Source organism: Lycorma delicatula, chromosome 2 (assembly GCF_047948215.1).
Source record: "Lycorma delicatula isolate Av1 chromosome 2, ASM4794821v1, whole genome shotgun sequence".
Taxonomy (NCBI): domain Eukaryota; kingdom Metazoa; phylum Arthropoda; class Insecta; order Hemiptera; family Fulgoridae; genus Lycorma; species Lycorma delicatula.
The window spans coordinates 2,565,384-2,592,993 of NC_134456.1; the positions used below are offsets into that span (position 1 = coordinate 2,565,384).

The following is a 27,610-nucleotide window of genomic DNA, read 5'->3' on the forward strand; positions in this document are numbered from 1 at the left end:
GTCTGATTTTGGCACCGAGATGTTCTTGTTGAAAATATCCTTTGTTGGTAGGCTAATTTTATTTTTCTCTTTCTTGTTTGATTGGCTTTTTTATCCAAATCAATAATTTGGATTATTTCTCCCATATATTTAAATTTGTTAACTTGATTGATTTTCCATATTTCGTTTTTAGGGACTCGGAAGAATCTTGGTTGGTCATGAATTCTGCATTTTTCAAAGAAATTTTTAACCTTATTTCCCTTGCAAATTATTTTAGTTGGTTTACTTGTTCTGCTGCCTTTTCAAGGTTCTGTAAGAAAATTGTAATATTTTCAGCAAAGGCTAAGCAGTTATTACAATTCCTTTCAGTTTCAGACTCAATTTTATTTAGTGGTGTGTTCCAACTTTTTTCATCTTATTTTCCCAATTTTAGTTCTAACTTTGTGATTGGAAGAGTCTGTTCAGTAATGTTAATTGCGTTGGGATCCACACCAAATTCTTCTAGGAACTTTGAATAAGGAAGTTCTGTAGATTGAGTTGTATACCTTTTTGAATCTACGAAGACAATTACTTAGTTTTATGGCTTGTAATTTTTCCCTTATTGTTTAAAGGTTCAAGATTTGCTCTACACATGATCTTACTTTTCTGAATCCTTCTTCATATTCTCCCAGTTGTTAAGTCTATATTAATTCAATTATATTTCGAAGTGCATTTCAAAGGATTTTATTTGTCACAGGTAAGAAGGAAATTCATTTGTTGTTGTTTACTTACGTTTCATCTTCTTATTTGTGTAGTTTATGTATTAATGCATTTTTCCAGTCTTGTGAGATTTTGTTCAGTTTTCTATATCTCTTCTAGCAAGTTCTTCAGTTTTCTCTTGTTTTTTTCATGATTCTTCCTGTAATTCTGCTGCAGTTAAGTTATCATCTGCTTCCTTATAATTTAATTTCTGGGTGATTTTGTCTATTTTCATTTAATTATGTATTTTGGGTTTTTCAGTTCATGTTGCTAGATTTTGGAATTGAAATATTACCTCAGGTTCTTGGTAGTTTAGTAATTTTTCAAAGTACTTGCCGGAAATTTGCAGTTGTCTTTGTTGTTATGGCCTAATTTTCTCTTTTTACCCTAAAGCAAAGGCTGGGTGATTGATATTTGGTAAGTGTGGTAAATTTTAATGTACTTATTTATTTAATTGAAATAGACAGGCATGAAACCCATGAATACAATATCATATTAAAAAAAAAAAACATAAGTACTTAACAAAATTATCATTCATAAGTTAGAATAGCTCTTGATAAGGTATTAACTGTACTGTAAGTGTACTTTACACAGTAAAGGTAGTCTAGTAATAGATGATATATGAGATTTGATTGAACCAAGAAAATATTGAAAATTATGCCTAAGCAGTCTAGTCATTATTATATGTAAGTCAAAACTGAAATAATTTAGGATAGTCAAAATAACTACTAAAAATTTTATTAGCAAATATTAATCTGTCCTTGTCATAGGTGATTCAATTCTTGGTATTTTTAACAAATTAAAAATATTAATAAAGTTAATGATCGGTAAAGTGCATAGAATCACAGATTTTATAGGCTGCATATCTAAGAAAAATTCTCTGTGGTATTTCTAGTAATTTTAATTGCAAGTCGGCAAAAGGTCACTAGACAACAGAGCCATAATTTAGTACTACAGTATATAAAATGCATAACCAAAAAAATTCTCCCGAGTTGATATTTCTAAAATTTGTAGAGAATCTTAATTAAATTAACAATTTTTAGTGTCTTACAGTATAATCTTCGTATTGACTGAAGGATAACTTTGTATCAAAACCTACACCTAAGTCTTTAATAGAAGATAGCTTTTGTATTATTCAGTTACACAGTTATATCAACATTTGCAAACCTTCTAAATTGAGTATGAAATCAATTTTTTTTAAGTTGGAAGAAATAATATATAAGTTAATTTTTATACAAAGTTCAAGTCAACGAAGTAATTGAATATCAGCTAGATTTATAATAATAGGCTTAAACAATTTCATATCTGCAAAAAAAAAAAAAAAAAAATATGAGTAGTGTGTAATGAAACTGATGTCATATATAAATACTATGAAAATTGTAGAACCTAAATGTATGCCTTGTCTTAGGAAAAGAAGAGCATTTCAAGAATGATTGAAGAGCTTAGTTAAAAACTGTATAAAAAAGGCAGAGCATTTCTTCACTAAAAGAGGATGAATATATTCTGGGCCTGTCAAAGAATTATTAGATCAAATGGCCCCTTTCAACATCATTCTCAGTTAATGTTTAACTGCAGCAGTTAAATGTAATTTTAGTTGAGGAAAAATCATTGCTAGTATTCACTCCCAAATTTTTTTTAGCAAAAACGTACAATACCAGTGCCCTTATTAGCATACTCATTTCAAAAAGCATACAAGGTAGATAGATCTATTGTTGTCATTATTATTAGCAAATTTAAAAAAATCTTTGGAATCATCAGATAAAGATTCCTAAACTTTAAAAATATAAATTTTCTATGTTTGAAAGTTTCTTAATAATTTTAATTAAGATTTAGCCCAAAACTAGTATTATTTAAACATACAGTGTTTCTTACGAGACAACCTAACTTTAGTTTCAATGATTATTTTTTTGGGGGGAAAACACATCATTGTAATCATGGAAACAATTTGAATAAGTTGACGATATTTTGAAAATAAAGTATTTAATATTAAGCTTTTAATTGAGTTTGGAAAGGTTTGAAAAGATCATTCAAAAAGTACAGTCGCAGCTAATAGTTGAGCATGTATCCTGTTTGTTGCTATTATGACCAGCGACATGCAGGCATGGTTAATATTGTCTTTCACACAGTTTTATCAGATACTTTATACTTTGTTAATATTATGAAGTATAATTTTTGCATTATTATTATACTGTTGGTGTTGTTATTTTCATTTATTTTTGCAACTGTTTGCAATATTTCTATCAAAGACTCATCTGTATAAAAAGAACAACAGATTACATAAAGGTATTAAAAAATCATATTAGTTAACATTATACATTTATTTTAACTATGAAACTTAAAAAGTGTAAAAGCAGTTGCAAGCAACCATTTTTTCTGGAAACCACTACTGGATTTCAGCTTTCCTCCAGTTGTTGGTAGTAACTTTATTTACCGCAAACGGGTGATAAGTTGCGTTTCCATTCTTATTACACTTCCTTCTTGTAAATAATTTAAAAATTCATTTGTAAACCAATTTTTAAAACTGTCCCTATTCATTTCTGAATGATAATCTGAAGAACAGGCTTTCAATTTACTGCTGTAAACCTTACGTTGTTTAAGAATCCTGTTTTAGCTGAACCTGCATGACATACTATTAGACTGCCTTTCTGATGAGCATTTTAGTTTTAATGTGTAATTTTCTTTGAATCTTTCCATATGCATTTATGAAAATGATTTTCATTAAGCCATGTCTTATCTATGTAAAATATATGATCATCAAATATATTTGATCATCACATGACACTTTTAATTTGTGAAATATATTTAAAATTCAATTCTTTTTAATGCAATATCTGGTTTTTCCATCAAGAAATGTTGACCATCTTCAGTTTTTTTTTTTTTAATAACAAAAACCAATTTTTTTCACAATACGGCGAACGGTCGTAGACGATAGATTTACATCCAGTTTTCCCGTACTTCCTCTTTGAAGTTCTTAATGGTAGGGGTTTCATTCTGAACGGTAGGGGTAGTACTGGTATAAGATTGTGCACAATGCATGACTGTTGAAATATTCCAGTAACAGATTTGCATTCCGTGTCCTATTTTCCTTGGCATTTCAAACTGAATGCAACTGTCATTACAATAGCTCTCCTACATATCCTTTGTAGTGACCTTCATCTAATGTTCATGTTTCGGTGATGGGTTCATGAACTTTATCAAAGTAAATTGCACTACGGAATTCAAAGTCTTATAGCTTTTGAAAAAATGTTTATTTATTGTAGATTGCTTTTTTCAAACCACTCTTAATTGTACAGCCTTGTTGACCAGTAAACAAAGGTGTCTCCATCTCATTCATATTACACTTAAGATAGTTACAGAGAAATTACAAAAAAATCTTTAACTTATTACCCAATAAAAAAATGCTTAACTTACTATTCTAAACTGTCTTTGACATAGGGCGATACTGTTAAATAAACTTGCTAAGAAACCAGCACGAACTGAACATATCAAAATAAAATATTCGTATGATTTATTAGATATCATAGCTAAGGGCTTAATGAACCCATCAGACTGAAGACTGGCATTGCAATTGATTTTTACTAATATACAATGACATAATATTAATATACTGTAATCAATATTGAGACTGTACTGCCTACTGAGAATGCTTCTTCAGCCCTTCACATATTTCCAATTTCCACAATTTTAAATCTATTATTATGATCCTCACCATAAAACAGGAATGTTTATTAATCCAACTCAACAAATAAAAATTCTACAAAATTAATGCCTGATATTAATGGAAATTTATTTTTTTTACACCTAATGTTAACCGAAATGTGATGATTTTACCTGAAAACAACCTGTATGCTTAAATAGTAGTAGTTTTTGGCTAAATCTTAATTACAATTATTGAGAAACAATTGTTTAATCTAATTTTAAAAATAGAAGCTTTTTATTATTGGTTTGGATTTTATAGCAATTTAAAGTTCATGTTTTCAAAAAAAACTGCAAGAAATTCACCTTTCACGCCCCTAATTTTCAAACGAATGACTAACTAAAATCGGCTGAATCCAGTTAGTGCAAAAATAATTGGAGTTTCTGATACCTTCATTTTTATTGTGTGATTTTTTTTTTTTAAACTAAGATGCAATAGTTTAAACACAAGCGCCATCTTTCATAGTGACCACTGTAATACGTAGCTGCAACTCTTCAGCAAAGATTTTTATATCATGATCAATATAAAATTCCGGTGAGGCACGACATGTTTCATACGCTATAAAATTCCATTTCCATATTCAACACACAAGCTTTAAGCTTATGTGACAACAAAAAATAAATAGATATTTAGGGTCAAACTATCATTCATTAAATGTTGAATCTTACATAATTTATATTTTTATAATCTGGTATGTATTCATTAGATATAAGATTAGAATTTAAAATCGTAGGTAACATTATCTTTAAAGGTAAATTATATTTGTCACAGAAATTTCACCATAAAAACAATATTAACACTAATGTTTGTAAGATTATAAAAACCGAATCGATAGAATTACTGCAACAGTTGAAAAAATTATTTGATTGTAAAAGATTACAATATGTAGAAAAAATCTGTAAGGTGAGTGCATTTTTAACGTTTGAATTTGGATGATTAAATTTGGCCTAACAAACATTTTCTAGGTTTTCTCATACAAAGCCTGGGCCATTAAAGTCACCAAATAATAATAATAATAATTTGACTGTGGCTACATAGTTAATGTGCATGTGTGTGTGGAGGGGGGAGTGAATTAGAGGTATAGTTTATTTTTATTTTATGAATTATACAAAAAATCATAAACATTTACTTTGTAGCATTCATTTTTTGTTCTGTGTTGCAGCAAGTAGATTTAGTACAACTGAAACAGGAACCGGTTGATACGATTAATGGTGATATTCCAAAAGATCCTTTAGCAATTGAAGAGACAAACTCAGTTAAATCAAAAACTGTAAAAGTTGAAAATGAAGTGGTAAGGGTGTTAGATTTTGCATACATTGGAACACCAATTATCTAGATGAACCTTTGCAAGGCCAGATCTGGATAACTGGAAAAGATAATTTAAAAAATTTAATATATATATATATATATATATAGTAAAATTAAAAATAAATTTTTAACATATGTACAATGTAAAAAAAAATTAATATGGTACAGTAATGTGGTGCAAAAAATGCAATGTGTAGAAATTTGCTTTTGTAATTACTTAAGGAAAGTCCTATATATATATAGTATACTATAGCATATATAGTTTATCTATATATAGTTTTTTCTATATGAATTGCCAAAAAGGCAGTAAAAAAAACCCCTTAAAATAAAGATAGAAAAAAGAATTCTTGTTGAAACAAAGATTTGAGTGTACAAGACTACACATTTTTTTACATGTCATACATATCCTCATGTCATTGAGCCATGGTGGGGTAGCTTTATTGTTCACACTAGTTGAACAAATTGCAGTTATTTAAGAGACTAATATATATATATACAGGTCATAACCTTCATAATATAATAACCTTTGATAACATCTGGATCCATTGCCTTCTTTCTTTCCATACTACTTCTACACAATCCAATTTGTGTTTAGTTGTCAAACCTAAAACATCTCGTTTATCTTGCCGCTTCAACAACATTTTTTCCACCTTATCACACTCTGCATGAATTTCATTGTTGTTTAATTTCTTTTGCAATTTATGTTTTGGAATACTATGCCTGTATTTTCTTACATTACCCGTAAGTCCGTATTTCATTCGCTCAAAGCCAAAGCAAGTTCAGAGGCAATAATAATTATCAGAATAAAAACAGTAACCTTTCTCTGACAGGTTATATTTATTAAATATTAGTTTGTTTTCACAGTTTATAAGGGTTTTTCTTTATCTTCTTTTTAAAGGAATCTAAGAAAGTTTTACCGCAGCTTAATCTTAACATGAAAACCGATGAACTTGAAATAAATTATTTACACACTGTGAAGACAGAAGAAGAGGTAGAATTTTATCCAGATCATGTAAGTATTTATTATTATTGGATATTGTAACAAATATGATTGATTTGTCTCCTGTTAATTTTATTACTGTATTTCCTTGTTAATTAATGTATTTTTTTCATTTCTGTGAGTTCTGTTTTAAAAAGATTGTTTTTAATTTTATTTATTTCTATTTAATTAATACGGACGTATTAAGTTGTGTGTAAATGATAAATTGTTAATGCGTGAGGGCAAAAATGTTGTTTTTAAACTTCAGTGATGTCTAAAATGTGTGTATTTTAACTTGTTGATAGAGTTCTCATTTTAATAAGCTCTGGGTAATCGGTTGTTAATTGAAATCATTTGTCATATTTGAATATTTATTAGGTTAGTAATTAAACCTTACCCGATACAGATTAAACAGTCATGACATATAATTTTATTAATGAAATAAAAATAAAATAAAATTTAATTCTGTATTTACATTAGGAAAACTAACACATTTTCATATTATTACAAAAGATATTTGAAGTTATTACCCTGCAGACAGGTTGCAGAAATGCTAAAGTAATCATACTGACAGTCATCTGATGCAAAATGTTATCAATGACTTCACTTTTTTTGTGAACTTTCACCTTCAGTTATTGTTAGTGCAATTTTAAAAATACGGTAGTGTAGAGGGTTTTATATTTGTACAGCATTATAACGTTATAAAAAATGTATGTTCAAAAATGTTCATTTAAAGGTTTTTTTAATTTCTGTATAAAAAACCCATGATCCTCTCTAACTTGGTTGCCTAAATAGGGATTAAGCACATGTTAGGTCTCGTATAAAATACCAAGCTGTCTAACCAGAATCTAGACCCTTCAGGGCTCAGATAAACCCAGGTGAATCTTAGCCTACCCCATGGCTGCAGATGTCGCTTCGCTAGCCATTCCCAATTTACCTGGACTGGCACCCTGGACACCGCAAAGTTTGCTTAGGTTGCCATCCACTCAGAGGGCTCCACCTTCTAGTCCTTCGCATTGTATGTTATCCTCATGGTTGTGAGAATAATACTGATAAATAATAATTATATTATTCTGGCTTTACAGAAACCTGAAAAAGAAACTAAATTACAAAATAAAGAATAATAAAAACTGTGGTAACTAAAGTACTCATACCTTTGATGACAAAAAATTCATAACATTTCTTTGCAATAGTAGCAGAAATATAGTAATGAAGTAAAAGGATTAATCTATATTTTCCTTAATGAATATCTTTAATCCACAACTTCACCCACCCTGGGAGCTACGGACTCGGTTGAAGGATTAAAACCTTCTCTGGGATAACACGAGTTTATCCTGCAAATTCGAAAATAATTGGTCATTTGGTTCTTGCATGATGCGTTTACAAACAGACTATATATATATATACATTTCCAAATTATTATGATCTGGAGAGTGTACCTGATTCATGCAAAAGTTAGCTTTTAACCTACTAAAAAATACCCTGTTCGAATTTTGAAAATTTGACAATTGTTTGCAGAGATGTTACAAGAGCACCATTTGCACCTCCCAAAACAACGCCCTAGGGGCATCCTGATTGTTACCCGTTGATGTTAATGATTGGTCTAGTTTCCCATGAGAATGGGAATTGTAATATTATTCAATTGACTGATACGCATCATCAGCTCAAACAGTGATACAGACTCACAGTTCATTTATTCAATTCATTAAAGTTTATGCTTCAACTGGCAAATCTCCACTACTACATACATATATTTTTTTCTACATCAGAAAGATATCAAAAAACCTCAATATGCTGAGAAACACGGGTAAAAATATGGTTGCGATTGATAGAGTAGTTTTTCTGTTTATCCCTAACAAACAAAAGTGCTCTTCCTCTTTGTATAACAGTATTGATATAGATAGGAAGTGTTATCAACAAGTACTGCTTTGTTGAGGTGAATTAATTTGAAGTTCTTCCAAAAATCTTTTAATTTGAAAGTTGTTTAAAAAAAATTACAGATTGCTTGCATGATTATATAAATGTAAATGTAAATATATAAATAAAAAATATGAGTGGAAATCTCATACACAACCCAACAGCTGTTTTTAATGAAAACTTTATGTTTTCATGCAGAACAAACATATTTTGCTGCTTTTGTAAAATTAGATGCTAATATTTTTATAATTAAACTATTAAAATCCCCCAATATCTTCATTGTTCGCATACCATCTAATTCATAAACTATATACAATGGTGACTTCACTTGTCATAAAGTACTTGTGTAGCTATTTATAATTATTATTGCTTTACATCTATTCTCAAACTTGAATATTTTCTGGATCTATGGAAAATAGCTGAAACCAACAGAACTAGGTAAATCACCTAATATAACATCATATCGGCCAATTAGCATGCGAGTTGTGTGGTGGTAACAGGCCTACTAGACACAAACAACATAGTGCTTGCTAGAGTAGTGAAGTAGACTATCATCGTGAAGGCGATCATCTGTCCAGCTGGGTGGTTGTTTTTTTTTCATGTTGCTGGATTTTGGAATCGAAATCTTTCCTCGAGTTCAAGGTAGTTTAATAATCTTTTGAAGTACTTCTATAATTTTTCAATTTTCTTTGGCGTTGAGGCCTAATTTTTTTCATTTTTATCCTCAAGCAAAGGGGTGGGTAATTTGTATTTTGAATCGTTGGATAAAGATTTCTCAACGAAACAGTATAATTAAAAAATAAATCTTTGTGACTAACAATATTACATATACTTTGTTCTTAAATAATTCTTAATTATAAGTAGATCTATATTGTTTTTGAATCTTTGGAAGTTTTTATTATTAATAATTGTGATAATAAGTTATCAGCTGTGATAACCACTTTGAAAATTAAGTTTTTTTATAAATATTTTTGGTACATGATAATCAACAATATTGTTAATACATAACTGCAATTCCTTAAAAAAATTTGTTTAACTGTGGTTAATATCTAATCCCTTTCAGGCATGGCATTTCTTTTATGCTATAAAATTCAGTTTCCATGTTCCATGTACAAACTTCAAGGTTACTAATATAAAAGAATAAGTATTATTTACAATCAAACTCTCATTTAGTGAATGTTACAAAATTAATATTTTTATTTCTGGTAAGATTTTATGAGGTATAAAATTAGAATTCAAAATCTTAGATAACGTTATCTCTAAGGTAAATGATATTTATCCTGATAAAAAAATTTCAGCATAAGCAATATTAACATTAATGCGAGTAAGATTAGAAAAAACAAAATCATGAGAATTTACCTCAAGAGTTTTAACAATTATTTGATTGTAAAAGATTACAATTTTTAAAGAATATGTAAGGTGAGTAGCAGTATTTTTTGATAACACGTAGCAAAACCCGGCATCTTAAAGTCATCTAATAATAATAGTAATAATGTAACTGTGGCTGCACTATTTATGTAAGTGTTAAGCGATTTAAAGATGCGATTTATTTTTATTTCATAAATTATACAGTCATAAACATATTTACTTTCAAGCATTCATATTTTGCTTTTTGTTACAGCAAGTAGATTTACTGCAGCTGGAAGAGGAACTGCTTGATGTTAGTAACAGTGATGTGATATTGACAAAGATCCTTTAGCAATTGAAGAGACTGACTTAGTTAAATCAGAAAATTTAAAAGTTGAAAATAAAGCGGTAAGAGTGTAAGATTTTGCGTACAGTGGAACACCAATTATCCAGATAGACCTGGCAAAGCCAAATGTGGATAATTGAAAAGAATAATTTTAAAAAGTTTTATCTTATAAACTGCACTTATAATTTTATATTTAATGGGTAAGACATAAGCAAAAAAAAATTAAATGGAAAAAGTAAACATATTTAAGAAGAAATTTGAAAATGAAAATACAATGTTCAACGTAAGAAAAAAGATATATAGTAATATGATACAAAAAATAAGTATAAAAATTTACTTTTATAATTAATTCTACAAAGGCCAGTTATATATTTTTGCTAAAAAAGTATATATAAGTATACAATAGCAAAAAAGGCAGTTCCAGTATAAAATCCAGTATAAAAAATATTGATAAAAATAAGTGGTATTGAAGCAAGGATTTGTTTGAATACTAATTAATTTTTTTTAAATAATGTACTAGTTTTTTTTTAAGTTCTTTGTCTGGATTTTAAGCAGTCCAGTTATCATCTGGAAAATTGGTGTCCCAGTGTATTATCTTTTCATTACTATTATTATTATCTAGTTTGTAAATTTTGGATTACATCCGATCCATTTCTAAACTCATATGTAGTATTATTTCTGATTATTACCTTTTAGGAGAGCATGTGAACTTAACCATCATGGCTCTACTTCCTTCTCTTTTTAAAACCTCTTCATCTGTTCACTATATGTTTCTTCTTCCTCTCCTCAGTTCATCTTCTTTCTATTGTTTGTCGTTTTTGCTCTTGTTCAATTTTCCTATTTCTAATTTCATCCATAAATTTTCTTCTGTGCTTGATTTCTTCTTCTGAGATTTGCAGTCGTTCCAGGTTGTCTTGTGTTTCTTTCATCCAAATGGACTTTAATTTACTTGGCTTGATGATGTTGAAAATTTTCTTAGCGAGTTTATCATATTCAGTCATCCTGCTTAAGTGTCATATGTGTTTTTGTTAAATGAATTGCAGAAAAGTCAGTTGAAAAACCCAGTAAAATAAAGATCAATAAAAAATTTCTTATTGAACCAAAGATTTATTTCAATAGTGTTTAAATTTTTCAAATAATGTATTGCTTTTTTTTAAGTTGCCTAGTCTGGATTCAATTAATCACCAACATACTTACCACTGTGCCAAATAACCTCAAATAACAAAAAAATAATCACCAAACATAATAACAGAACCCTAAAAACCTAATATGAAAATTTGACTTTCATGGGATGCTGCATTGTCAGTCTGTACAAAATCCTATAACAGAGCTAATCAAAACTAAGGAAGGCAAACTTAAGGGTAAATTTATAATTATAGTCATAACATTAATACTAAGATTATTTAACATGTTTTTGTATTATTTAAGTTGTTACAAAATAGTGTTAACAACATAACAGATATAAAAGTATTTTTTTACTCCAATTTATACCATATTGTAACAAGACCGGTATAGTGAGGCTGAGTAAAGGATTGCTACCGATTATAAAAGTAATGTTAAGTACAATTGCAGGAATCCAGAAAGGGACAAAAAGGAGAAACTTTTTGTAAAGTATGGTCGTTTAACAATTATCCTTTGTTATACTGCCTGTTAACATGCAGTGAACACCTGTTTTATGGTGAGAAGAGGCCAGGTTTGGAATTCATGGGAACAAAAGCCTTGAACGAACAAAAGTTTTTACACTATGAGTTGGGTCCAGTCTGGTAGGTAAAGAGGCTAGAAGTATAAATAGCTCAGTAAGACCGGCTAAAAGAGAGTTCTATTAGAACCAGTCTGCAAGGTGTTACGACGTCAGTCCCACAAGGGCAGTTCAGCAAGGAGAGGCTGCGAGTTGTGTGAGTTCGGTGGAGTTTTGCAAACCAGTCCAGCGAATGAGAGTCACAGGTGTGTCTGCGAGATGGGAGTGCAAGACGTCAGTCCACCAAGGAGAGTCTTGAATCCAGTTCGATAAGACTAAGATGATGCCACGAGTAATTCCAGTAAACAAGAAATACTATCGGTGAGTTATAGTAAAACTATAAGTGTATAAGTGGAAGAAATAATGCGATAAACTTTAGGTAGATAGCAAGGGTATTTGCAAGTGAAATTTATAAGATCGTTTGTTAATATAAGACAAAGTGTTTAAAAAGGGTTAAAACTAGCAGTTTCTTTTGTTAATGAGTTGATTCTAGTTTTGTTTTTTCTACCTGGAATAAATTCTGAATGATTTTTTGAAATCTGTCCTATGTATATAATCTGTATTTACTATTGACACTTATGACTATTTGATGTGTAATATTTTGATTGTTATTCTTTGTTGATTACATTATTTATTTGGATTTGTTATTGACACGTACTATTATCATTTACTACTATTATCCTGATTATTATTGTGGTTGTAATTACTATATTAATAATTGTGTTCACTATTTGTTTTATTATTGTCACTTATTATTATTAATTTGTCTGGTTATAATTATGACATTTTAAACCAGTAAGTTGTAATTATATAAACATTCTAAATTGTCCACCTCTCAATATTCTGATCGAGCCACGAAACATGCGACAATATACTAAGCATAAAGGTGTACAACAATATAAATATTATTTATTTACATCATCTTCATATTCTTGTATCTTCTTCACATTACTAAATCTAGAATGTTGAATCTTAATGATGAGTATGGGCAGTCATTTGTTATAGTATTATTATGTTTAATTATTTTTATTCTTTTTCTAAGATAATAAATTTAAATTTTAATTCATCTCAGTCTTTAACAATATTTTTTTTGTTTATAAGAATTGATGAATTTTAGTAATTTGCTGTATGAATTGAAGAGAATTGTACTTGCCACCGCTTTTCTTTTGTAAAACAAAGCATTGAACATAGTGATATTTAAAAGTTGGCAGAACTGCTTTTATATCAACCATTATTGTCTTTTCTTTCGAGTGGGAATGCGCTCAGCATTTGATCCATCCTATCAACTCTGTCCATAAATATATAATCATTGACAACGTTTGGAAGCATTACCTTCTTTCCTTTCCTTACTACTTCTATGCATTCTAATTTGTGTTTAGTTGTCTAACACAAGACATCTCATTTATCTTGCCGCTTCACCGACATCATTTATGACACACTGAATTCAATTTCATTATTTAATTTTAAAGTAGATTTATGTTGTTTTTGAAGCTTATGGAACTTTGTAATTGTGATAAAAGCATTTATGTTTTGCTTTTTGTTACAGCAAGAAGATTTACTACAACTGGAAGAGGAACTACTTGATATTAGTAATGGTGACATCGAAAAAGATATTTTAGCAATTGAAGAGACCAATTTAGTTGATAATGAAGTGGTAAGGGTATATTAGATTTTTCATACAGTGAAACACCAATTATCCAGATGAATCTTTGCTAGGCCAAATCTGGATGATTGAAAAGGATAATTTAAAAAAGGTTTATCATATATACTGTACATATCATTCTAATGTTAAATGGGTAAGACACTAAGTAAAAAAATTAAAGTTAAAAAGTAAATGTATTTTAGTAAAATTAAGAAGAAATTTGGAACGTATGTACAATAAAAGAAAAAGAGATATAGTAATATGGTACAAAAAGTACATTATGTAGAAATTTGCTTGTATAATTAGTTTTACAGAAGTCTGTGTAAAAAGCTACCACATTATTATTCAATAGCTATCAGTTCCATCATATTTCTGTTTGCCATTCTCGGAGGGAACCTTTTTAAAATTATTTTCAAAGGGGTGGAACTCGCCCTCTCCACTATACCTATTTCAATTCAAAAATCTTAAATGGCAATAGTAACATTAATTACATTAATCGACAAACCGAAAAAAATAATGAATTTTGGTGAAAAGAAAATTAAAATCCACCCTCCCATTCGCTCAGTAGGTGTTAAAACCATTTAGGTTGTACTTTATTAAAATCCAGTCCAACAAACTAACTATAAAGTTATTGATATTACTTCTTAAACCATTTGGAATAATCATAATCTGTAGATTAAAACTTTGAAAATTATCTTTCAAATTACAAACACAAAATTTTGCTCTTAAGTATTCTCAAAATTTTTAGGAGTTGAAAACTTATTTTTTTTAAATGAGACAATGTAGGTTGTCTCATTGGAAGCCCCTTTGCATGACAAGTAATTTTGTACAAATAAAATAAAAATTGGTTCACTGGTATTTATATTATGATTAAAAATGTGTTTTTTTTTATGTTATGTTGAGATACAGTGTTACTGACCCAAAGCATTAGGTCTGAAGTCATCCATTCTTGTTAAAAATATGGGTTTTAGGTTTCTCCATTATTGATAAAACATACCAGTAATCACAGCATTAAAACAAAAGTTAAACATAAAAAAACCAATAATAAGGTACCTTATCTTTGCTAGTAACATGCTAAACAATCTATTACCAGATAAACTTAATAAATAATTAAAAACTAATTCATAAATGAATAATAGTTAATCAAAAAATAATGTTTTAATTATTCTTTACTTAATTATATATATATATATATATATATATATATATATATATATATATATATATATATATATATATATATATATATATATATATATATATATATATTGCCTACAGCAATTTTTTGTTTTAAATTGTACAAATCTCAAACTTTTCTTTGTTACAACTTGTAATAAAATCCCAAACAAAAAAGTCCAAAAGACTGATGATATGTGGGAGATCTAGTTGGATATGCAGTTGGACCTCTCATCTGATCCAACATCCAGGGAAGCCTTGTTCAAAAACATGGTAACATCTCAATAAAAATGTGTGAAGCACTATCTTGTTGGAAACTGTATCCTGCAGGAATCTGAGGAACAACAAAGTTTTTAAGCAGTTGAGGTACGTTTGCCTTCAAACAGTGGGCTCCATGAAAAAACAGACTGATGGTGCCATTTTTATTCCGTCATAATCGGACATTGATTTTTGATTTTTCTCTTTCATTTGCGATTGTAATTATTAGTTATTTTTAATTTTACAGGTTACTATCGATAAAGGAAACATCAAGGGAAGTACCAACATATCCAATGAATGTAAGTGTGCATATGGTGATATAACGACAGAAGAAAATTTAGTGCAGAATTTAAGTAGTGAAAACATGTTATTTTTCCAGAAGGGAAAGAATTTGGTTTGTGAATATTGCGATGAAGGATTCCGATGTAAATGTTATTTAAAGAGACACATTAACTTTCATTGTAAAAACAAAAAAAATAATAGTAATTTTTGTGAAAACTCTCTTATTCATGATAACGATTTAAAAACCCACCTTATGCATAATGAAGAGAAAAATTATATTTGTAACTTTTGTCAGAAATCTTTTAATCGGAGTTCTGCTTTAAAATTGCATTTAAATGTTCATACCAAGGAAAAAAATTATATTTGTAATTTTTGTCAAAAGTCATTTAATCATAAAAACAGTTTAAGGACACATATTAGTAGAACTCATGCAAAAGAGAATTATGTTTGTACTTTTTGCCAGAAAACCTTTTATCGGAGATCTACTTTAAGATCACATTTAAATACTCATACCAAGGAAAAAAATTATATTTGTAACTTTTGTCAAAAGTCATTTAATCGTAAAGACACTTTAGACGCGCATATTAATATTCATACAAAAGAGAAAAATTATGTTTGTACCTTTTGTCAGAAGATTTTTAATCAAAGTTCTGCTTTAAAATTACATTTAAATATTCATACCAAGGAAAAAAATCATATTTGTAACTTTTGTCAAAAGTCATTTCATAATAAAAACAGATACAAGGTTCATATTAATACTCATACAAGAGAGAAAAATTATGTTTGTACCTTTTGTCAGAAGACTTTTAATGAAAGTTATACTTTAAAATTACATTTAAATATTCATACCAAGGAAAAAAATTATATTTGTAACTTTTGTCAAAAGTCATTTAATCATAAAAACAGTTTTCGGACACATATGGATACTCATGATAAAGAAAAAAATTATGTTTGTACTGTTTGTCAGAAGACTTTTAATCGAAGATCTGCTTTAAAATTACATTTAAATATTCATACCAAGGAAAACAATTATATTTGTCATGTTTGTCAGAAGACTTATAGTCAAAGATATTCTTTAAAAGTACATTTAAATACTCATACTAAGGAAGAAAGTTTTATTTGTAACTTTTGTCAAAAGTCATTTAATCGTAAAAACAGTTTAAGGACACATATTAGTAGATCTCATGCAAAAGAGAAAAATTGTTTGTAACTTCTTCCAAAAAGTTTTTAATCATCTTTCTAATTTAAAGGTATATTAATTTGCAATCAAGGAGAAAAATTGTTTGTAATGTTTGTCAAACATCTTTAATGAGAGTTGTACTTTAAAAACAAATCTCAATAATATGAACCATTACGACCATTAAAAATCTTATGTTAAGAAATTTGATTAAGGAGAAAAAACGAAAAGCATTCTTTCAAGAGTACATAATTTATAAAACAAGTACAACAAAATTTATTTAATCTTTATAATTTAACATTATATTTTTCTTATTTTTTACCACCCAGGACATCCTGATTAAAACCCTAGACACTAGAACTCTCACCACAGAGGCCAGCCTTTGCTATAAAACTACTTACAGAGAAAAAAAAGTAGATTTATATATTACTCTAGTTTATATGCAGATGATGTTATGCAGATTGTTCAGCTCAGAACCATGCCAATCAGATAATTTGTGGTACTGACAAATTCATAAAGGTGGTCTAGACCACTTTTATGAATTTTTTAGTATTAAAAACAATACTAAAATTACGTTTTAAATATGTTATCAATGTTGACCTTAAAATCTTTATTAGTTTTTAATCTTTTACCAATATATATATATATGTAAAAAAATGACTGCTTCTTTTGTATATCAACTTTAAAAATTGATTTTATTGTTATATCCCGGTTGTGAATAATTTTCCTTTTTTCTTTCACATTAACAAACATGATTCAAAATGTTTGATAACCTTGAAAATAAACAAAAATAACATTTTAAAATAAACGTCTCAAATCACAATAGTTCTTATTACATTCTCAAACATATTCTGTTTACAGTGGAAAAATATTTTAGAACGGATAGGAGCTGCAAACCTAAACAATAGACTTGATGCCAGGTCATTCACTCTGAAATTCTATCTGCATCTCTACTATAAGTTAACTTTAACAACGCAAATATGATTGATATTAGAAAATTTATCAAAATGTTTTTGAAGTGTAAAAGATTTCAGAATGATGTAATTTGATTTTATAATCTGTCTGTGAAAACTTTAACGTTCAGTTAAATATTAGTATTGTCAATTAATTTACAGGTTTACTTTCTATGTTATTTATTTTTTTAAATTTAATAAATAGTGTTCCACAGAAAATAGGTTGATTTTTATTTAAAACATACACCATTTTTTTGTAAAAACTAATTGTGATTTTTATTTTAGTGTGATCAGATGAAAATTTATTGTTTATCTTGTATTAGTTATAATGAATAAAACTAAATTAAAGCTCCCCACTTTGTCCAACCTAAATGGTGGGAGTGGTAGATATGTGTCTACATTCAGGTTTTAAGTTTGAATCGTGGTTTTGAATCTTTTAACACATTAAATAAATAAAATATGATTTATCACTATCTTTTTGTATTTAAAAAAGTTTTTTGATCAATGTGTTTTAAAAATGATGTGTAATCTTATCCTTTTCATTTAATATTTTTAGTGTGTCAACCGTTGGGATTTGAGTGTGGCGACCTCATATAAAAAAATAGATAGTTTTGAGGTTGTATCATTTTTAAAAATGTCATTTTTCTATGTTTAATGGTCAAATAGTTATTTAAGTGTGTGTTTATACAGTGCCTATACTTCTTATTCTTTTATATGTCATTATTGTAATGACATAAAAGAATGCTTTATTTTCTTGTTTACGGAAAGTGTTAAAGATAATTTGTATCAGCATTTTTTTTTTGTTTTATGTTTTGACTCGTTTTCTTTCTTTTCTTCAGTCCATTTCTTTCCACAACCATCTTATTTTTCTATTTCTTAACTCATAATTGAAAATTAATATTCTAAGGACATCCTGATTTCTCATGGTTCCTATAGGCAAGAAAAGCCAGGAAATACAAATTTAGTTAGGAAATTTTAGGGAAAAAAATCAGAAAAAACTTTTAAAAATTGCATTTTTGTTACCAAATATTATATTAGTTATTAAATCAGTATTTTTTAAGTAATGCCAAATTATATTTGATATACTTTCCCTTTATATATTTGATATACATGTCCTGTTCTCATTTACGTTAACTCAATTATTCTTTTATAATAAAGTGAGGAATATTCCAAATTGCAGTTAATTTTTTCACTGGTGAAATTTTTAAAAAAATTTGCCATTGAAAAATTTAAAGTTGTTAACTGTTCTTGGAATTTATTTCAAACTACCGTGATTTTTTTGTTGTATTCTAGATAATTAATAATTACTTTTAAATGGTGTATAAAAAGACTTTAATGACAAGTGGTTAGATATAAACTTACACCCAGAATTCAGTCAGTCGAGAAGAGGTTCCTACCTCTTCTCACGCTGTTATCATACTTTTTGTTATTTGTGTAAAATAATTTTACACCGAGCAATATGGATCGAAAGGAAATGATTTCACATAGTTTACTTTGTGAAGTTTGCTGCTTTTCTTGATTAAGATAGCAACCATTGAAAAATCTTTTTATCTGCCGACAGTACTTCAACTCAGAAGACTAAAACTTTGATCTACAGTTGTGAGAACAGTGGTTGTGATATATATGTATATTCTTTGCCCGGACTCTCCCCCTCACCCCTTCTAATCAGAGTAATAGCATTTCAGCAGCAAATGATACATTTGAATCCTGCAAAATGACAATACAATTACTTCTTTTTGTTGTAATGATTATGTTTCTAAGGAGGAGATTATGTGAGTTCTCAATATTGTACAAAATAAGTTATACTTAAGTTTACGTGAAGATATTGGTGCAACTTTTAAAATTACTTTTCCTGATAGTTGTATAGTGTCAAAATTCCAGCTTGGAGCTATTAAATGCTCTTGTCATCAATTATGTTCCTGTAATGTACTTTGATGGCATTCTGCAAATACACTGGACTAATAATGACAAAATATTTTCAAGTAAATATTAGTAACGTTTGTTTTCTGTTCTAGTTTTCTTATCTGTATTACTTTTAGTTTTCCTTTAAGTTTTAATCATTATTTTCCTTATTAAATTGAAATCTATGTATCTTAATGTTTTTAAACAAACCAAGTTATGAAATATAGTTTTCTTTTTACTTGACAAAATAATGTAGGCTAGTTTTTGTGAAAAAGTTAAGCAATTCCTTGTGTGCCAGTTATTTTAAAATGTTTAAAAATGCTTTAGTTAGCTTTTATTTCTTATCTGTAACTTTTAGTTACCATGATGTTCATCAACAAAAAACTTATTATAATTTTGTTATTTTTTGTTTTGTACTTTACAGTGTAAATTACTGAAACAATTTATCACAAAAATTAGCCCAATTTTAAATGTATATTGAAAAAATCATTAAAAAATGAATTTATTAATAGAATAAAAAGTATGAGTTGGGCAGCTATGGGTACGGTAGAGACTGCAAACAAAAATATTTATGTACTTTGTGGAGTAAACGGCAATAGCATATCATTATGAGGGTCAGGAAATTTTAATGAATTGGTCAGTAAAGTCAGGAAAAACGAACCTTAAAATTCAGTGAAAATCCTGTTTATAAAAATTTCTTCAAGTCATACTTATTGGAGATCCTTTGTAATTGTTTCAATTTAATTTATTTTGATTTTTATTTCAGCAGAAATATGTTAATTTTTAAAGCTCAAAATAATAATATTTAAAAGTTGTTGCCATCAGTTTCATAGGTATATAATTTACAATACTAGGTACTATTGTTAACGAAAGGGAGGGCGGTGCACTCTATTTTTATTTGTGGATTTTCGCTTTCTGCTACAAAGTAAAAATAGCTGGTTTAACTGAGATTTAATTGATTTTAGTTAGGTTAGGTGAGGAAATATAACTGACAATTCAGAGTATTGAAGTTTGTATTGTATTACCATAACTTTTTTTCCCCACCATACTCCCCTCAGCAATACAATATAATTAAAGCTCAACCCAGGGAAGTGTCCCTTTACTCTAAGGGAGCCTTCTCGCTCACCAGCATTAAATCCAGCATGGCAGTTTGGCCACCCCGATCGGATCTTTGATCTTTATTTTGCCTGCCTCTAATCCCCGTGAGGGGGTAACCAGGTTCGACTATGTCGTTCCCGGGCCCTGCACGACGGCCGGGTCTCTGTCTTGATTTTATCTCTGACCTACGCTAGTCCTGGCGCCCACTGCTGCTCATCGGAACCGGCTCACCTAAGCATACTGGCACTCAGATGGGGCTGTCCACCCTTCCCTACACCAAAGTCTACAGCATCTCCCTTCAGCGCCCTTGCCGTGTAACACCTTCATAGCATACGTGTCAAGGGCCCTTCAGTTCTCTTCTGAGGACAGCATGAAGGACACCAGGTTTTCAGGTCTTAATCTGTCTAGGTCCGCCAAAGGTGCCATTGTGCACACATAAATATGGTGTGCTCCGCTGTGTCCTCTCTGTTGCAAAACATGTAGCACGGAGTGTCCCGTCTGCCAAATCGATTGAAGTAATGTTGAAACATTTCTTGGCCGGAGAGCAATTGTGACATATAAAAATCTATATCGCCATGTTTCCTTTTCGTCCATATGTCTAAGTCTGTGATTAATCTCCTTGTCCAGGCTGCTTCATTTCCAGTCATCTATCTTTCATGCCATGTCTCCATTACATTAGCCTTGTCCTCACGCTTCGCCATACCATCGTAGCAAAGCTCTTGCACTCTAACTTGAAGGTCAATTGGCAAAGCTGATGCCAACATGCTCACTGCACTGTATGACATAGTTGTATAACACACCCAACAATGTTCACCTGTGGACTGTGTAAACATGCCCAGTTCCTGATGACTCTCATTGCTCCACTCCAAACCGAGGCAGCATACAATAACACTGAAATTATCATTGACATGATTAATCGGCGTTTGGAAGCCCTTGGAGCCGACTGAGTAGTGATCAACACATTCAGTGATTTCAAGATTTTTTAGGTCCTTGTACAACTGTCTACTATGTGTTGACTAAATTTACATGATTTGTTGATCTGTACCCCCCAGGTACATTATCATGTCTCTCGTAGCAACTGTCCACCTAGCATTAGGTTTATTCTTCCCATCATTCTTCTGCCTGTTAGTGTAATGTAATTTATAATATGTATTAAATTTTATTATATATACATTTTTTTTTTTTTAAATGTTCATGTGTTACCAGTTTAATTGACTTTGTAGATGTGTTTCACTTAAATAAAAATACATCTTCATTAAAAAAATATTTTTGGATGTACTTTTTTTAATAAAGAATGCTGCTCTTAGTTTTTTAGCGAATAAAACATGTAATGACATAAGATATTTATTGAATAAGTTATTAAATTTATATTTGCATTTGTTAATATTGTTTAATGCAGGGAATCTACATTTGATCGCATTAATGTTTAATAAACAAAATTATTTTTGCAGCACCTTTTAAAACAATAAAAAAGTAATTATATTTGACTTTATCTGTTTTACTGATAATTTACATCCTTGGTTCAGAACATCAAGCATTTGTATCTAATTCAAAGAAATTAGGGCTTGATACAGCTACCCTTTTTACTGGATTTCCATAACAGTCCTATGTTAAAGAACAATTGCCATGAGAGCTTGAGCGTTACAAATAATCCAGTCTACAATAATTACATTAACATTATTAAAAATATCAGCCATTAAAAAATACCAACACCTTACATTACAGTTATATTCAGCTTCTCGCATTCAGTCTATGAGAACCTATTTATTAAATATCTCTGCCATTACCATATATCTTGACTAAAGTTTATGTACTTTTCAAACTTGAGTAATTTTTAATAAAACTTTTAATTAATAATATAGTAGTAATCGATCTAAGAAATTGTGAGTAGTCCACGGTACGAAGTAGTAGAGGAGTTAGTTTTTGAGATAGTCATTAATAGGTTTTAGGCAGAGCTTACCAAAAAAATAAGAAAATGTTTCAGATCGTCGATGACAGAAAACATGTTCCTAATATGTTAGATTTTGTAGATTAATAATCGACAAAAATTTAAAGTTTTATATATCATTATCGCACAATAAAATTGTTTTATAATGATAATGTAATACGGGAAAACATCGACAATGAACCGACACAAATGGACACCTTATTACAAGCTTGCCATCGCAGGGAGCAGTGAGAAATGAATTGATCTCTGTTGTGTAACAGAGATCAATTCAAGCTGTAGTAGGTGTCTACTACAGCTTCAACCCTGGTCGCTATATCACCAGCACAAAAGATGATGTAAACCAGTTTCCAAAATCCGATCTGTGTATCGATCTGAAGTTGAAAGTAAGATCAGGATTATTAAAAAAGAACGATCACATTTTCGAGGAAAAGATTTGGAGTCCTGCTAGCCAGCTATATGTTTTGTACGTATAACTGTTATTGCCCCAGATGGTATATTCCAGATATGGAAATGATCTACCTCAGGGCATTCTTTTTATTATTATTTTTTTTTTTATTTTAAGTGTAGAATTAACTACTGGTAATTTAAAGAGAATGAAAAGATGATTGTCATTCATCTGGTTGTCATTTTCTTTAAATTGCCCTTTAAAGAGCAATTTAAATGATTAGATGAATTGATTATCACAGATTTTACGTAGAACAAGTCAGATCACCTTAAGAATATTGGTTTCTAATGTATTTATTTTAACCTGATATTACAATCTTATTAAATTTTATCTATAATTTAATAATTCCAACAAAAAAAAAAAAAAATAATAAAGATCGTTGCTGCTCAATTTTTATAATCCTAAGTATAAATAAAATCTTAAGCGTAATACCATGAAGTTTTATTACATAAAAAAATAATAAAATAAAACAATGCAATATAACCTACTTTTGTTTCTGGTATTAGCTAAATGAATGAATTTTTCACTACTTTTCAAAATTCTTTAATTCTCTGAAACAGTTAATTTCATTATGATATCAGAGGGCGGGAGAGAGAGAGAAAAGTAAAATATCTTGATTTTTGTATCAATTGAATAAAACTGTCCATATATCAATATTTCAAGTGCAATTGGTTAATTTTTTTTTTAATTTTATTTCTGTGACATTTAATTATATAAACATAACAAATTCAGTTTGCCATGTGATAACAATTTTTTATCTGAAATTTAAAGACAAGAAAAAACTTTTTTATTTGGTAAAATTGACAAAAGTAGGGATAAAGAGATACAACTCCACTAGGACCAGTATTATTAATTTATCATATAAAGCACAAAATAAACCTATAAAAACCATTTGTCCAAGTGTGCCTCCATAAAGTTCTCTTGCATGGACTTGATACAACTCGATCTTTGATGTGAACTGTTACTACATTAACTCACAAATTCAATAGTATGTAGTTATCTAACTAAATAGAAATAGCATACATCATTATTTTTATAGATCACCACAGGTGATCGATAAAAATATATCAAACTTTGTTTTAATTATTAAATAATTCATACTTAACACCTTTTATGTCCGAGATGCTAATTTATAAGACATGCCACTTGCACTGGAACCATCAGGTTGTGAAGTATGAATGTATGTACTAATTCTTTAATTAACTTTCATATTTAATTGAAAGTTATTTTTGTATTTTTATAGAGATATCGAAGCTTTATTACATGTAGTCAAATCAAGCCTTGGTTCAGGAGTACTAGCGATGCCGGTTGCATTTAAAAATGTTGGCCTTCTGCAAGGGTTTTTGGGAACTATATTTGTCCGTTTACTTTGCACACGTATAAATTATCATTTTATCGTTCCCGATTCATTAAAACTTGGTTTAAACTTCATCCTTCATTTTCTATAAAAGTGTCTCTTCCATTCAAAATATGTGGTAGGGTTAATATCATAAAATAATTCAGCAGTATGTTGAATATTTACAGTTTATATACAAATACAATATACAGCAATATATAGAACTGTGTAGAAAAGAAAGTAATTTACGAGCAATCTGGTAATAGCTGTAATTATTAAAGAGAATGAATTAATAATTATTTAATTAATTACTTCCTGGTACCATTGTTTTTATTATATGGAACACAGTTAATACAGTGAAACTCTGTACAAGAATAGCAATCACAGAGACAAAAGATATTCCATCAAGTGAATCATTTCAATCTCTGGTGTAGGTTGATGCCGAACTCAATATAAATGTGTTCACATAATTATATAATGAATTTATTTTTAACGTTTCTTATTTGCGATTAAAAAAATATTTTAGCTCAGCAAAGATAGAAAAACAGTAAAAATAAATAAAAAATGTTAATTTATTAACCGCTTCAGAATTATCAGTTTTAATTATTTTGAGAAAAGGTGAAACAGATTAATTTAATTAATAACTTGAATTCTTGAAACAAGCAGACCCCTCTTTTTTGCTGGCCACAGGTCATAATTAGACGAGAGTGTTAATAAGTTGTTTTAAGTGGAGTTAAATAAAATTTAGTTCTAATCATAAAATGTGTGTTCTGTGTTAATATATTTACTACAATTTTCACCTGTTAAAACTTATCCACAACTTAATTTACTGTTGTAGGAATAATACTTTAGTATCTATAATTCAGCCTACTTCATTTTAATTGTATATACGATTCATTATATCCCTTACAGAATTGAGGTAATGTGTATAACATATGGTTTCAATACAGAAAGACCTATGTTAATTTGTTGTTATACACTAACCCGGTCTTTATCGTGGTTATAGCGCTTGTAACATAAGTTGCAAGAATGACAGATTACGGTTGTTCTCTCTGAGATAATGATTTCTATATAGCGTTAATTCCTGTGGTGGATAGATCAATAAATAGGGTTGTCTGTAGGGCTGAATATCATCTGCATTTTGGTAAGTTTAGCAGAATGATATGATAACAACATATTTGACCGATGAAGAAGACAACATGAAGTCTCTTCACTCATGATTTTAAAGGTAAGCCTTAATTGAATTATATTTTTTCTAAAATTTGGTAGATTTATAATTTACGCTAATAAAAGTATTATAATAAAGTCAGTTTTACAGAATATTTTGTCTATTGAATTCAAATTGATCGCTCAATAAAAGGTGTTCGCTCATTAATACAATCAGCTGTCAAGTCAATTTTTTCAACAATAAATCTTGTACATGAGCAGCCATTAACCATTAAAGTTTGTTCAAGCAGATCGTGGTAATAATTAAGTTAAATATTATATTGTAGTATCTTTGTCTAGAAGTCTGGTTATATGTTATGCGTGAAGTGTTTTGTCGGTTTGAAACTGAAACAGTAGAAAGAGATTAATTCTTCTTTACTGCCTCCTATATTAAAAATTACGTGTAGTTTTGGCATCAATTAAGACATTGCAGTGGTATTTTTCTAATGCATGTAATCTTCGTGCATTACACTAAGATTGTGTCCATTTTTTTTCTTTTTCTAATGCTATTTGTCAGTCATTTATATAAATATGTGTGTTAGTTATTAGTGTTAGGAGCTGTGCAAATGTCTATGTTGTAAGATCCAACTTCGTCGCTTCTAGTGACTGCTTAGTACCTCTACCATACAGAAAGGGAAACCAACAGAGAACATAGAATAAAATACCTTACCGTAAATATACAAATAGGACATACTTGACTCGTACCTTATCTTCCTTACATGTTTCATTTGATTATCTCTTTTCATTTGCAAGTAATGAACAATTTCATATTGTATTTTATCCACAAATTTAATTTTTTTATTCGTAAATATTAATATTTTGATAAAAAGAAAAAATCATTTATGAATTAAATTTTGGCCGTCCAAGTTATATACATTATAAAAGTCTACTTTGACAAGCTATAAAAAAACATTATCGTTTAACACACACACACACTATGAAGTGTGTGTGTGTGTGTGTTTTATTTAAATAAACTAATTAGTTTGCAAAATTTACATTAATGCGACAAATTTATTTATATGATTACCATTGACGGTTCTTTAGTAATTTTATGTATATTTCATAAGAAAGTGACCTATTGTAATAGATACCATGATTTGACTTCGGGATTTCAAATCCCCCATACCACATAAGTTCAAAATTTTACATGCATATTTATATATATACACGAGGAGTATATATTTCACTTTCTTGTGTACACGATAACTGCCATAATTTTAAATTAATTTATGAAATATAATGAACCAAAATCTCGGTTGAGTTTGTTAAAAGGAAAAATCAAACCATGCGGTTAAAATGGGGGGGAGTTTCGAAAAAAAAAATATCTCTAAGTTTCTTATTAGCTAAAATATCGAATTCGTTTAAAGTCCTTACTATTGTTTTTGGATAAAGGTCTAAAACCTATCTAAATAAAGTTTTTTGATATCGCCAACCATTGGTCCAAGGGATGGAAAGAATGGGGTTTTGAAGACAAAGAAAAACATACCTTCCTTAATAGATACAGTATCGAATCTGTTTAGAATGGTTGTTAGTCCACCAAACAATACCTAAAACTTTTATCTGTAACAATTTTTGATATGATCAACCCTTGCTGCAAGGGATGACCAAAATTTTGCTGCAATGTAAGAAGATTGGGCTTATAGTTTGCTAAACATGTGAAATTTTTTTTCACATGCAACCATTATCATATTGAGTAAATATGAAGTTTTTTTTAACTTTAAGGTGGAAATCTTTTTTATCTCCTACTTGGAGATAAACTACTTTACTTATCTACCTCCACCTTCCGGCGTACCGAAAAGGATTTTTGTTTTTAACTTCCGATAGAAATGTATATACATACATATGATTTGGAAAATAACAATTTTTAATAAAGGGGAAAAAGTTTAGCCTGTTTTTAAAAAACCGTTGGGGTTCTCAGCTGGTTTTAACTCTATTTACAAAGAAATAAATATTTTATTTAATCGATACATTATACATATATATATATATATATACACACACACACACTATTATATAAAGAAAAAAGTACTTATTGGGTTGGGATAAACATAAAAAAACTACTCGATCAATCGTAACCAAATTTTTACTCAATTTTTCTCGGATAACTGAGAAGTTGTTTAGATATATTTCATCTAGAA

At 29.1% G+C, this 27,610-nt stretch overlaps 1 protein-coding gene across 4 annotated transcripts in view; it reads left to right on the plus strand.

The window, feature by feature from the left end:
* LOC142320418 (uncharacterized) overlaps nt 1-17,949 on the plus strand; it is a 117,297-nt gene extending 99,348 nt beyond the window's left edge. For 2 of the 4 annotated variants that reach the window (XM_075358132.1, XM_075358133.1), the window contains 4 exons: nt 5,577-5,705; nt 6,621-6,734; nt 13,596-13,703; nt 15,373-17,940. In XM_075358132.1, the coding sequence (XP_075214247.1) occupies nt 5,577-5,705; nt 6,621-6,734; nt 13,596-13,703; nt 15,373-16,617 (1,596 nt within the window). In that variant the 3' untranslated portion in view covers nt 16,618-17,940. Of the gene's footprint in view, nt 1-5,576; nt 5,706-6,620; nt 6,735-10,239; nt 10,374-13,595; nt 13,704-15,372 lie in introns of all 4 variants that reach the window. The other 2 variants (XR_012755379.1, XM_075358134.1) reach the window with 2 other exon arrangements.
* Nucleotides 17,950-27,610: the final 9,661 nt, after the last annotated feature.